This window comes from Helobdella robusta (genome assembly GCF_000326865.2).
Source record: "Helobdella robusta unplaced genomic scaffold HELROscaffold_5, whole genome shotgun sequence".
Classification (NCBI taxonomy): Eukaryota; Metazoa; Annelida; class Clitellata; order Rhynchobdellida; family Glossiphoniidae; genus Helobdella; species Helobdella robusta.
In genome coordinates this window covers 2,599,995-2,615,020 of record NW_008705254.1, presented here as the reverse complement: position 1 = coordinate 2,615,020, position 15,026 = coordinate 2,599,995, and the positions used below count along the sequence as shown (strand labels likewise).

Sequence of the window (15,026 nt, the reverse complement as noted above, 5' to 3'; positions counted from 1 at the left end):
GATTGATTGATTGATTGATTGATTGATTGATTGATTGATTGATTGATTGATTGATTGATTGATTGATTGATTGATTGATTGATTGATTGATTGATTGATTGATTGATTGATTGATTGATTGATTGATTGATTGATTGATTGATTGATTGATTGATTGATTGATTGATTGATTGATTGATTGAATCATTGAATCATTAAATAATTCACCCGGTAATCCAAAAAAACGTCATCCTCGATAGGAAGGATGCTTGTGCCTCAGGGCATTGTTTCTGTTGTCAAATTTAACGTATTGTGGTTGTTTTTGACATTCGTGTATTTTTTTAAGGCGTACTCACTGAACACACATTCAACCCTCTCTCTTCCCACGCACACACACACACACACACACACACACACGCACACACACACACACACACGTACCTCGTCCATTGCATAATTAGATGTGTTAGTTGGCGGTATGCTGTCGTAATGGGCTGTATCGGCAAAACAAAAAATTATGAACGTGACGAAGATTTCTAAACCGTAAAAGCCAAAGATGACCAATTGAAAGAGCGGTCTTTGAGCGAGGGAAGTTTCCTTAAAATAACACATGGTTCAAAATAATTTGTTTTAACTTTGATTTGACAATCATTTCATTTTTCTAATTAATTTTTATCGAATTTTCATAGTGTGCTGTTAAATAATGTTAGATAACACCAAAAACTATTTGTGATATTTAGAATATTTGAAATACTAAAATCTACGGGCAACACTACTGACCCGCGGTCTGACAGCTCTCGATACGATGGACACCATGTTGAAGAGGACAGCAATGAGGCAGAGAAAGTAGAACAAGAAATGAACACCAGATGTCACCAGACGTTTTTCCTTCTCAGCCATTAACAGCAGCATAGATACAGTCTTAAACGTTATGATATTGTTTTAGTGAAAATTTTTAACATCTTAAAACATTGTCTTAAAACAACAGTGCACTAACTAATGTAAATATTTGTATGGCTGGTGAAACTAGATTGACGGCATACCATCCGGACCAGCCGTTGACATAAGCCACCATGTTGTGGACAAGCGAAATGATGCTCAATATTATTAAAATCGATGTAAAAATCTGTCGGCGTGTTGTAAATTCAACTACGTATGTATATTTGTCACTTCAAAAGTAAATTAACCGAAATTATAGAAATCAAATTCTGAAAATCTTAACGATTTTAAAAAGTAATTTCTTCAACAAACATTGTCTCACCATTTTGGCAACGTGCAATTTTGATCCTCTCCTGACCAATCTCATAGGCAGTCGCACATGTTTCAAGTAGAAGAAATAATAAAAAGGAGCGACAAGCAGGAGAAATGAACATGGCAGCCAGACGAGAACACTACTTTGGAAGCAGTCAGTCAGATCAGGGTAATCAGTGTCCCATGTTAGAGATTGGTTCTAAGTGAATTTTTATTTATTAATTTTATTGGTCGCTTAAATTTAAACAGATGGAATAATCTGAAAATGAGCCATAGATGCACAATAGTATGACAACATCTGTTGGTATTTACTAAACAGGATAGCGTATTGAGAGGAGCATTACAAGTTGTTGTAAACATTTTTAACGGCTGATTTGCGCCTTACTGTTAACGCTCTAAAAATTAAAACTTAATTTAATGTCAAAAACACCACATCTCCTATTAGAGCTGGTTGATGGTACAACACTTGGACAGATTGTTGCTATCTGATGCCATTGTTTGATAGAATATATTAATAACTTACAGCAAGGAATCTCAAACTGCATATGAAATGTAAAATTTGAGTCGATTAACTGAGTGCCGTTTGGGTTATTTGAAATTTCTACTTTGTTCTAAAACAAATATCTGACAAGTTATTTTAAAATGCATTCGAAAGTGGAAGACGAGTTTTGTTGCTCTCTTGCTCCATTTTATTCGCATTGATCCACAAACATTATAGAAGAATATTTTTATATGTAGTAATAGGGAAAGTTAAAAACACGTACCAGCTGTAGCGAATAGCGAATATAAACTAGCGAATATACAAAAAGCTAACATGATGATAAGCATCGTTGGAACCGGAGTTGGTAACTCAAACGCGCATCATTTGAAACGACGAATAAACAATTTAAATCACGTGTTTAGCAACTCGCTAATGAATGATACAATTCTTTTTCTTATCATTAGATTACTAGTAACAAACGTATCGTTCAACATTGAATGAACATTACATCATAAATGAAGTATGAACGTTCAGAAAGTATTATTGAACAATATTGAGACGCGTTTATAATAATTTTAATGTTAACAATAATGAGCTTACGTGAAGTGAATAGCTAGTTAATACAAATAAGTTACAATGATACCTAAGACCGAGCATAAAATTTTATGACAAGGTGCATGGTGGAGTATTTATTAGTATTAGTTAAGAATTAAATAATATTAAATAAGTATTAAACTGGCATGACATAAAATAGGTAAGTGTAAAATTGAAAGTAAGAAGCATGTTCGACAATACTTAAATGATGAAACAGTTGTGAAAAAATTAAACTATTATAACAACCCAAATAGGTCCTCCGCAGAATTGTTCGAAATCCATCCTTCAGTAAAAATAATTCATAATTTTATTTCAGAATGAAGTTTTTAAAATTTAACCGTTAAAAATGAGCTAAAAAAACCTTCGAAAAAAATAAATTATACACCAAAAACTTCAGGTTATAAAAAAATTTCTCGCAGTAGAACATACCACGCACTCATGTACAGAATATAAATCCTTTTTTAATATACGCAATGCATATATTACACATTAAAACGATATGTCTTAACGTAGACAAAACTTTTTCAAGAAACATTTTATATATATCATAAATATATATATCATCATACAAATATACATACATATAACTCAGTACTTAAACATGTACACTACACGTATAGAAGTATAATTATATTTAAAAACATGTGTGTGCAATGTGCATGTGTATTGTATATATCTGCAGAATATATGTATAAATAAAACATAAATGTATCGTCAAGCGATTCATAAACAATGAGGTAACCTCATATAGCGACAGCAGTTGCTCACCACCTCATATTGATCTTATATAACAAAATAGTGACACTGCCTCACAGCGCGAGAACTTCTGCTAGGTACGTCATCAAACGAATTCAGCATTAAGAAGACAAATCGAAAATATAGGAATCAAATTTGATAACTTTTTTTTATAGAATTAGGAAAGAGGCTTATAAGCCTGTATTGCTTACATGTTAATTATCATTATTGCTGCTTTATTATTATTAAATTAAAGTGAAAGATTGAATGGAGTCCTGAAAAAAATAGCAAGGGCACGGTTAAAATAGTAAGAACAAAGTTGTTTTCTATCATTCAAAATTTAATATCATACATTAGCAGCCAAAAAGAAACTATTGAAATGAAATAGGACGATGGAGAAGATGAAAATGTTTCAAGAATGTGGGAGAATGAGGCAACGTTCAAATGAGCGAACATGTCGAGATGAGTATAAACATGCTCCTAATGCATTTCATCATGTTTATTCTGCTTCATATTAGTAAATAAATAAATAAAATATTCATAATGCAGGCACGTGCGTGCATGTTTATAACTTATTTTCAATTTAAAATTTAATTTCCACGTCATAAATATATCGCCAAGTTAAAAGAAATATTGAAAATATATTGTTAAAACAAAATCTGCAACTGAAGCAGATACGTACAAAAAATTTAAAATTAGCCGACTTTACCCAAATTAAAATATTCATGACAAATGGCAGACACGATGACTAACAATATAGCGTTCTGTCGTATAATGTTTCAAAAATTCTAAAAACTAAACACCAGGCAATTTGTTAAAAAATTATTTGAAATTTGTTTCTTGTATAATTAACGAATCATAATTAAAACATCAATAAACAAATTATCACCGGACTGTATAAAATTATGAAATCATTCATTAAATGAAACTTGGTGAGAAAAATTATGCTGCTAACTATATTATAGAAAAAGAAAATAAGTTGATAAAAATATTACATGTGATTCAAAAGACTTGAAGTGAACATTGGCACATGAGATTAATTTGAAACTTTCCTGTCGATAAACTACTCTCTATATATGGTTAAGTACAATTTACTACTATGGTATCAATACTATCAGTTGTAAATAAGCCAAAACAGGAGACCAGTACTGGGTTTTTCTTGAAATATTTATTAATAGCTGTCAGTTTAAAGACTGGGCGATTTCACTTCTATAATTCAACATTATTATTATTACCATAATTATTTTGACCCCAACCTTCCTCGAATAATGCATGACGGAATAAGTCCCAAACAAAAATTTTCAAATTGTTTTAAAAAAGTTTTAAAAAACAAAAGTACTCTGAATGAATGAATAGATGAAACAAGATGAAAAAATACTAATCACAACGGTTTCACCAATGGGTCAAACCTCCTTCACATAAAAAGCACAGCAGGATTTCATGAACAGGATATCTGGAACACTGCTGGACAGAGAAAGCTGCAAAAAAATAATTTTAAAATGTAGTTCTCGGTAGTTCAGTGAAACTCACCATTTATATCTAAAAATATTTCTCACTACGATCATTCTGACACCTAACGACGAATGACGTCGAAGAACTTTTTAAAGCAATCACTCATCTAAAACGCTATTGCGACGAGCACCTGCAAAAGAAAATGCAACAAAAAATTTAAATATAATATGCTGTAAAATGAATTATATGCTCTATGTATATACACATGCTTTATACTTATATATATATAAATTTAAACATTTTCAAAATTTTGGCCCATCCGCCAAAGTTGTCTAGATCCGCCACTGCCTACACGCAAAATTCATTTAGTTTTTTAAATTTTCATTTATTTTTGGTTTTTGATTCGGATGATAAGCGTCTTACGAGCGCTTTCTAGCCAGTAAGCCTAGAAGGCCATCATCATTAACGTATCGATATGTAAATGTACGTGTTTGTCTGTGTGTTACGTTTAATTGTATGAATTGTTTTTATTAACTTGTAGCTATATATGAAATAAATGACGTAGTGTTTTTCTGTTATGTATGCAAACAACAAATCAAACATTTTACATTAAGTAGGCCCAATAACAATTTCCATTTTTTCTGATTGTCAGCTTTTTCCGTGATCGCCGAGGCAGTGTCGGTCATTGTGCCTGTAATTGTTGGAAATCCATTTCGCACAATTCATTCACAACAAAACATTACAAACTTGCCAATTACGCAACTGGGATCAGAAGTTTAACCGTTCAGTACATGCTCGGGTCAACAAAACAAGTTGTGTATGTATCTGATTAATATTTACAATTATCGTAGATTAATTTGTCGTAACAGATCCAACTGATTAATACCGAGATTTATTAAGTTGTTAATATGCGAGCCTGGACAAGACCTCACTATGATAAAGTGATTCAAGTGATTTAAAAATAATTGTCGGCATAATTACTGGAATGGGCCGGAGTTTAAATAACCGGAACTATTTTAAAAAACTGAACCACAGTCGTTATTTCAAAAAAATGTTGACTCCATCAAATGTAACATGTAATCGTGAAGCACATTTTTTTTAATTAAATACAATTATTATTATCACTAAATAAATCTATAAATAATAAATTAGTGTAAAGATAATTTGAAAAAAAACCACCTTAATAACAATAAAGTTAAATAAATAATAAAAAAAATATTGACCTTAGTTAGTAGGCTAATCTAACCACATGTTTCATTAAAAGTGACAAACAATATTAACATAATAAAAAAAATAATAATGACGTCAATAACAACAACAACAACAATAATAATATAAATAATAACAATAATAATAATATAATTGTAACGGCGCTGATAAGAATGTATAATTACCATTGAATAATAGTAATAGGAAATTAATTGAAACGTCTTAACGAAAATCCTACTGACGCTGACGGACGAATGTACAAAAAATATGAGTTTGCTTTCTAGTACACACGACCTACTGGCGTAGATAGTACATATAGTACTCGTACAAATCATTTTTGCTTTGAATGTACAGTACACATATGAACATGAAGTATTATATGTATCTATATGTATCACTCTATGTGTGTGTGTGTGTGGTGTGTGTGTGTGTGTGATGTGTGTGTGTGTGGTGCGTGTTTAAATAGCGATTTATAGGAACACTTATAATTAAAACGATTCGATTGAAACAAAATAACGATGTTTAAAAATAATTATAACTACAGCGAAATAAAACCAAATGAAGAACATAGATAAATATTTACATTTGTTCGTAGTAAAAAATGTGAAATACACATTTATGAATATTCGATTGGACTTTTCTATTAATAACTTCAAATTTATCAATAAAATGCATTAAAACAAATTCAATTTGAATGTCAATTAATAAACCAAAGTAAGTTCGCTAGTTAGGTTGACAAATGCTAGATGAAATGATTAGTCAGTAGAACGTGAAAAGGGTAAGAATCAGTCATTTATCATCGTGACGCCAACTCAATCATTTTCATTTCATTGCCAACTTTATGACAAAATTGTAATCAGACCGCAAAATATCATCAGAACTTACAAAATTATTATTCACTGATCATAATATTCGAATCACAAAAATGATTAATCCCTTCAGAAATGATAATAGCAACGATAATGTTCAACAATAAAAAGGAAAACAACAAACGAATATAAACCAAAGAAAAAAACTAAAAGTAACATATTTACAATGGGGACCCATACAAATGCAAACATCCAATGTAACAGACTTTCACAGAATCACACAATACAACCCAACAAACACACACACGCGCGCACAGACACGCACACACAAACATACAATTATTTGAAGTTGGCTTTTTTTAAAGATGTCATGAATTGAAGGCTAAGTAGAACCATGCCAGGTTAGTTACAATCAACATCTTCGTCTGTTTTTATTATAAATAAATGACTAAACAAATTGGTTTTCTAAAAATTATTATTATCCTTAACAAAATTCTTTATTTTTCAATTTAAAAACATTATTGTAGTGATGCAACAAAATAAAAAAAAAACATGAGGCGATACCTGTACTGAAGTAAAAATACTTTCATAAAGATACGTGAACGAACCAACCATTAAACACACACACAAACAAACAAACACATGCACACACACACACAAACACACATGAGCGCGCGCGCAAACATCCACAAAACGAAACTAATGGAAACCTCTTCCATACAAAGTACGATCTACTTCATCCATTCTTTATTACATTCAAATGTTATAAGTTTCATAATAATGTAACTATATACAGTTGCATGAAATTTGTACACAAGTATGTATTTGTATGTAGCAGTCCAATTGTCCAACTTCAACTCAGCGCATTCAACTGTTCGTTATATATAAAAAAAATTCTCAGCAATCAGCATCCATTGATAATAGAAAGAAAGATTTTTCATCAATTTACTATTGGTTATTTCTATTTGAATTTCTTTTGGCTTGTTGGTCACAAGACTCGGTGACGTCATTCTCACAGGTCAGTGAGAGACTCATGTTATCGTTATCATCGGCCTCCATCAGAACATCATCATCGTCGTTTTCAATTACTATCTCTGTATTGGAAGTGCGACGGGATACGTGAGGAGATGAAGGAAGGTTGCCGGTAAACTTGGAAGAAGCTGACTGTGAAGAGAAATTGTTAATGGAGGAGGATGGCGAGTCAGTTGTTCGTGCGCTGCCGTCATCTCGTACCGCCTGCTGCCCCGGCTTCATCGGTCGACCTCGCCTGAATAATTCAGTTTATCAAATGTAAAATATATTTACCCCTCTGCTGTAGTCAAGTCACTGTTTTGATATACATTGATTTATAAAAAAACAATCAAAATTAAAAAAAGAAAAGAAAAATTAGTCACAAAAACTGAAACCTTGATTTGAGCGATGACGGGCGAGAAATGTTGGACAATGCCCCAACACCAGTTTGCGCTGTCGGTGAAAATGACGAGGGAAATTTGAAGGAGTTATTTTGGAAAAAAGAGAAACCGATGTTACTGTTATCATTGCTGGCCACACTGTTGCTATTCTCTGTGAAGTTAATATTGCTGCTGCTGTCGTTAGTGTTGTTGTTGATGATACTTTCATTGATGTTGTTGTTGGTGGTGCACATGACGCAATCCCATCTACCTTCTGGTATGCTGATCAGTCCCACGCAGTACGTGTGGTAGCCACGGTCACAGTTGTCACAGAACATCATCTTGTCCTATAGTAAACGAGTTTGACGTTAAAAAATTCATGCACACATGGTAGTAAAAATCAGAGTGTCAGAGTCAGTCAAAGTTGGAAATTTTCGACAAAGTTGGAAATTTTTGAGGGACCTCAGTCGGTGTGCAGTGAAGATAATGATTTAACTATGTTTTTAACAATAACAATACAGATGATGATAATGTCAACAATGATAACAGTGATAACAGAAATGATGAAAGTTAATATTGATATATATCAGGTTAATGATACAAATGTTTATAATAATAGCAATAGATACCACCGTAATATCAATAATAACAATAATAATGATAAAACAGTGCAATGGTAAACTAAACTGACCTCGTCATGTGGTTGTGTGCACTGGTAGCAGACCTTGCACTCCATACACTGCCAGTCGTATGTCTTAATCATCGGCACCATCTCAGCTGATAGTCCTAAACAGCCTGGGTGATCTGTTTGTGAATTCGGTCGTTTATTGTTGAATGGTTGTTTATTGGATGGTTGGTTGTTTGTTGCATGGTTGGTTGAATGTTTGTTGCATGGTTGGTTGAATGTTTGTTGCACGGTTGGTTGAATGTTTGTTGCACGGTTGGTTGAATGTTTGTTGCATGGTTAGTTGGTTGTGGGGTGCTGGGTAACACATTTTATTTATTTAAGCAAAGAGAAAAGATAGAGAAAATTATCAGAATCATTGTCAAAACCATCACAAATTATTTTCGCCTTACTCAGTAAAAACAAAAAGACAACTGACTTGAAACATTACAAGTGTTGCACTTTATCAAATCATCTGGCTCGTTGTACTTGTTCTTCGTTGTCTGACTGCACATGCCACATCTCACAGACTGCATTAACATATTAATGAGAAACATATTAATCAGGATAACTATTATTTCCGCCTCCACATAATCATAACTCATCATCATAACCCCCTTGCCATCATTACATTCACCTTTTTGCCTCTTCCAGGACCACCTTTCCGAATTTTCTTCTCCGAACCAAAGCTGGTATTAGAGTCTTCATTGGTGATGGATGATGTGCTGAATGGCTGAAACTTTTTGTTGTTGCTCAATGTTGTTCTCGTTCGAGTCGGTCTGTTGTTGCTAGATGTGCTTCTCTGTGTTGTTGTTGTTTTGTTGTATGACTTAACAAATGAAATGAACTATTTGTAATCCAACAATAAAAATGCAAACAACAACACATTAGGAGCCTTGGTAACGAAAATTAGGCAACAAAACCAGCGCCACCAACAAAACAACAACATAATCACAAAAACCATTGAAACGACATTAAGAACAAATACTACCTTATCAAGAGAGGGAGTTTGTGGGATAGTTGTTAACAGATCATCGACAGCCTCCTCCTGCTCCACATCTTCATCTGATGCTTCCTTTTCCGGCTGATTTGGATCGACATAGATGCTCTGCATCATCTTGGGAGGAGCATATAAGGCGGTGTTAAGTGGAAAGTAGTTGAGTTCTGTAGGAGTGTACCTGTCAAGAAGTATACGTCCGAAGTTATGTTAATAATCAACAATCAACAACACTAAACTATCAAGCAGATAGCATTGACATAACCGAGATGAGCAAGACCAACCTCTTGTAATAATGTTGGTACTGTCCAGGCACGAGGGCCACGGGGTAACTGTCGCATAAATTAACAGATGAATAATTAACAACTGCCTTCCGACTTTGTGGCTTGTGTAACTCCTGCATGCAAATATAAAATGATTTCTTAAGGACTGAAAAAAAACAAAATAATATAAAAATTGGCAGCTGTTAGTGTTTCTGCTCATATAAGAGAGTAATTTCAATTGATGGGTACCAACCATGGTCTGAAGATCAATGTACATGCTCCTTGCCTGTCTCCTATCCTTGCACAGTGATGCATTGAATTCAGCAGCTGATTTGATGGCCTTCTTCATGAGGTTCTCCAATTTTGTTACCTGCGTATTTAAGAATTAGTGAGTTTGTATTAAGGTAGAGGCTCAAAAATGGTAAATGGAGGTATAAGAAAATATAAGGCTAAAATGTTAGCTAAGGATACAACTGACAAAGCAAAGTTAAAAAGCAATTAATGAATAGTACAAATGTGAGGAGACCAACCCCATCAGAAGCAGATCCAGGCTTTTCAACAAACTTCAATCTTTTCCTGCTGAATCTTGTATATTCCTGCATAGTGTTGTTTCCAAATAGTTATCATTTTATTAATTAATTTGCTTACAAAAATGGCTGCCTGTTGATAGCACAAAAAGATGACAAGATGGAAAAATGATATCCACCTGGTATTTTTCAGGGTAATCTTTTGACATGAGTTTCAAAACCTCCTCTGCATTCAGCACCGTCAGACCTACACAATCAATAACAATTAATAACATTAAAAACCACAATAAGATCGGTAATATGAGTTTATTCGCTAACCACAGTTACTAAATCACTCTGTTTGATATGAAGAGAACAAATTTGTACAATATATAAACATTTGAAATAACAAAACAAGCAGAAAAAACTTGGAAGACAAGCAACTAACCTAGATCACATTGAACTTCTGTAACACAACCCTGGTCAATCAAGTACTGCCTCTCCTGATACTCAACTGGTCGACGACTTATATCTAAGTTTGTGTATGTGTGTTCATTAGAATACCATGTTAAAAATATCCATTTTATACAAACTTCAAAAGTTTGCTGACACTTAGTTGAAGGGTGGTTATTTAAAAAAATGAAAGATATTTTCACAAATTTGAAAGAAAAGAATAACTCAAGAGAAAAAGAAAAACATTGGAACTTGAAAATCAACAGACTTGGATATTTCCTCTTGAATGAGAGAACACCTAGATATTCGCTGATGTGTTCTTGCAGTATGTACCATGGGGCATTCCTAGCCTGAGGCCACTGATATTCAACTATGTTCGGTTTTGTTGGAGTGCTGTGAAGCGTGTGAAATATAGTAATTAATGAGAAACTATTTCAAATGGACATCCCATAATTACAAAAAATTAAAATCATTAAAATAGTTGGCTCTCAAACGGCCAAAAAACAGTATTTCATATTTCGTTAACATAGCTATAAAATAATAATGCTAATAAAGTCTAACTTTGCAACGTTATTCAACTGCTCCGCAAAATTTGTAAGTTTTCGTTTCTTAACAACTTTTTGATGATCCTCATCATTGTTGTTTTTGGCCTCTTTGCCATCACCAGTCTCACTGTCACCTGCCTCTCCATCTTCCATCTTGGAAGCATCTCTTTTGATCTGCCTTGAAAATCCAGCCCTTGTGAGACCACCACGACGAGAACCTCTACCTCTCGTTCTTCTTCCCTTGAATGATGACAACAAACGATCCTTCACATCTTGTTCCTCAACTGTTACCTCAGATGTTCCTGGCGTCACTGCTTCTTTCATATCCTCATTTTCATCAGTTTCAGTTTTATTCTTTGGAGTTTCGGTAACATTTGACGGAGTTTCGGCAACATTTGATGGAGTTTTTGGCTTGCGACCCCTTCTTCGCCTTACTTTTTTTCCAAAAAGCTTTTGAAATTCATCGTCTTCATTATCGTCATCATCACCACCATCATCATTGTTGATCAAGACATAGTTTTTAGTTTCATAATTTGGTTTAGGACTGTGAAGCTCGTTGTTATTTGTTTCAAGGCAATGGACATTGTTTGGTAGTGATTCGTTCTCATTAATGAAGCTTACCTCCATGTTATTATCCATATCGATCTCAACGACATCGTCGTCGTCATCACCTTCTTCATCCAGGGTAGTAGTTATTCTCTTAGTGGTTGTTACTCCAGCATTTATCTCACCATCACCTTTCCTATCCACCCTTCTAACTGCATCTTCGTCATCATCCTCATCATATAATTCAATCACGCATTCATTATTTTTTATTAGCTCTCCAATAGAATGGAATGAAACTCTTTGATTGACAGCCACCCCCAGATCACAATCTTTATTTATATGGAGATTATGTCCTGAATCGGCATCGTCATCGTTCATATCATTCACACTAGTCCCAACTATTGATCTACCCACATTGTTATCGTTAGAAGAACCATCATGGTCGGTGTTGCAGGCACGCTTAAGGATAGGACTCTTACTAGAGCAAGTAGTATCCCAATCCGTGCTTTTACGAGCATGGAGATCAGAAGTGGTAGTAGAACATGATTTGTTAGGGGTGTCATCATTGTTTGGATCATTCCCACAATGTACCATTATCCCTTCGTCCTCAATTATGTTCAAAATTTTAAAGTTGGACTGATTCCCAGAAGTGCTTTCGACCATAGGTGATGCTTTCTTATTTACATATTGCATGGCAGTAATGTTATTTTTAACTGAACCACAATCCTGGTTAATATCCTTTTTACATCTATTATTGCCCTCATCATTGTCATCATTGTTGCCATCTTCATCATCGTCATCATCTGATATGCTGTACACTTCTACATCATCAACACTGTACTTAGTCGAATCATCATTATGACCTCTGACAACATCAGATGAATCAAGTGCAGCATCCGACCTCACAAAAGATAAGCTGGCATTTACAGGCTGATTTTTTGATGAATTGGAGTGAGTTTTTGTTGAACTGTTGATGTTGTTCTTGGAGAGCGAATGCAAATTATTTTTGTGATCACAATTATGCAATTTTATATTTGAAATATCAACATTACTGTTAATAATTTCATTGGAGGGTAATAAATTTACTTTATTATTATTATTATTAATGCTATGAGATGAATCACTACCTTTCGAAAAATGGGATATGAAATTCGGACTAGACATTATTATATTAGAATCATATTGAGTATTTGAGAAATTATTCGAAGATGGAAGATGCTGTTGATTTAGAAAAATGTAATTAGAAAAACCTTGATTGTGGGTACTGTACGGTGTTGTCGATGTTGTGACTTGTGGAAAGTTATTAAAACTATGTCGCTGAATGGAATAGAATATATTAGAATCCATAGATGAAGAATTTGATGATGTTTTGGGGACTTTGTTTTTACCTTCTAATTTACTGTTAACATTTTGATTATTCATTTTGTTGTTAAGTCGACAATTTTGTGAAGGATCTAAAGAATTTCCTTTAATGACAGATATTTTATTAGGAGATATTTTAGTGCTGCTCATATCTAACACACCGCCAATTGTTGAAAATTCTGAAAACTTTGAAACACCATTTTCTGGTTCATTGGAATTGGATGTTGTTTGATTTTTAATGAAATAATTAGTAGAATGTTTGTTTTTTATCGAGTGATCGTGAGCTGGAGTAGATTTCAAGCATGTTAGATCCCAAGCATTAATGTTATCACTCTGTTGATCCATTGTGATTGTTATCTTATATGTTATCTTAAGTTAGGCAAATAGGTAACAATCGAGAAGAATTAGAAGAGAAAGATGGAAATTGATCAAGTTCAAGTACAAGTTCATAAGATCTGAACCATAAATTTCAATTCATCTGTTTGTACCTACTAATCTAATAATAAATAATAATAAATAATAATAACAAAAAATTTTATTTCGATGATCAATCAAATTAACACAAACGTGTTTAAAAAATAAATCTCGACCTGATTTGATCCCATCCAGATTCAAGAATAATTTAATAGACCAGAGGACGACGTGCTTCTTTTTTTCTAATTTTACTAATCCTTGGGAGTTCAGAAGCACCGGTTTTCAACAAAGAAAAGCAAGAAGTTTAATTAAATTCGCCAATGCAAAAAAAATCTCAAAATAATTTAATCAATTAATTTTTTAAATCAAAAGTTTAACGGAAATTATTTCCGAAACAGAAAAATTCGAACAAAACAGTTACTTTGGCTGCCTGTTTATGTGATAAATTTTGTTGTATCTAACTAACCGCCAAAAGTGATGGAGCGTTTTATTCAATGTCGTTGGTGCAGTCTGACGATTGTAAATGAAAAATAAAGGTAACCATCCACAAGTTGATTGTTTGTTATACATAATTATTTATGCGATTTATCTAATTTAATCATTTTAAATATTTATAGATTATTTGAGTTAAAGTTTCTAGTATTTTAGAAAAATGAAATTTTAATAAATAAATGTTTTATTTTGATTCTATATACGTTACGAATTACGATTATATCTCAATTACCAGTATTTTTAACTTTTTACAGCAATTGTCAAAATGTGATACTGTTATACTGACCGATGTCATTTTGAATCTCCTTTAACCTGACGATTTACATAATATACTATTCCTCCTATTATCTTACCTGATTCTAAAACTCTTGATGTCTCTCATAAGTTTCGTAGTCTAGGTTTTATCTTTGATTCTACTATGTCTCTCTCTTCTCAGATTAATAGTGTTGCTAGAAGCTCTTACTTTCATCTACGTAGAATAAAAAAACTTTTGCCTTTTCTTGATGATCCTACTCTTCTCCTTCTTGTTACTTCGTTAGTCTTATCTAGGATTGATTATTGTAACTCGCTCTACTATGGTCTTCCTGACTCTATACTCTATCCTTTAAGTAAAGCTTTTAATTCTGCTGCTCGTCTAGTTGCTCGTGCCCCTTTCTTTTCTCATACATCTCCATATCTTGTTCTCTTGCACTGGCTACCTATAAAATATTAGGGATGCACCGGATTCAGGTTTTTCAAATCCGGCCGGGGCCGGACTTGGCCGGATTTGAAATTCAAAAACCGGCCGGGGCCGGGGCCGGATTTTAGTTACCATTTTACATACGTTAGAAAAAATACTCACATTTACGGTTATCTACATGTTGAACATCAAAAAATAACACCA

At 33.3% G+C, this 15,026-nt stretch overlaps 2 protein-coding genes across 2 annotated transcripts in view; both read right to left on the bottom strand.

The window, feature by feature from the left end:
* HELRODRAFT_163344 (hypothetical protein) overlaps positions 1-6,036 on the bottom strand; it is a gene marked incomplete at both ends in the record, with an annotated part of 14,136 nt that extends 8,100 nt beyond the window's left edge. The window contains 7 exons of the mRNA XM_009027237.1: positions 208-269; positions 760-900; positions 977-1,105; positions 1,241-1,429; positions 4,450-4,518; positions 5,101-5,183; positions 6,000-6,036. Of these exons, the coding sequence (XP_009025485.1) occupies positions 208-269; positions 760-900; positions 977-1,105; positions 1,241-1,429; positions 4,450-4,518; positions 5,101-5,183; positions 6,000-6,036 (710 nt within the window). The remainder of the gene's footprint in view (positions 1-207; positions 270-759; positions 901-976; positions 1,106-1,240; positions 1,430-4,449; positions 4,519-5,100; positions 5,184-5,999) is intronic.
* Positions 6,037-7,900: 1,864 nt separating this feature from the next.
* Positions 7,901-11,161, bottom strand: HELRODRAFT_67786 (hypothetical protein; the record flags this gene model as incomplete). Its single annotated transcript, XM_009026887.1, has 11 exons — positions 7,901-8,248; positions 8,593-8,705; positions 9,005-9,095; positions 9,197-9,362; positions 9,594-9,743; positions 9,847-9,959; positions 10,079-10,195; positions 10,390-10,485; positions 10,532-10,599; positions 10,780-10,863; positions 11,053-11,161. Coding segments are annotated over 11 exons (1,455 nt in total), but the record flags the coding sequence as incomplete, so codon positions are not given.
* Positions 11,162-15,026: the final 3,865 nt, after the last annotated feature.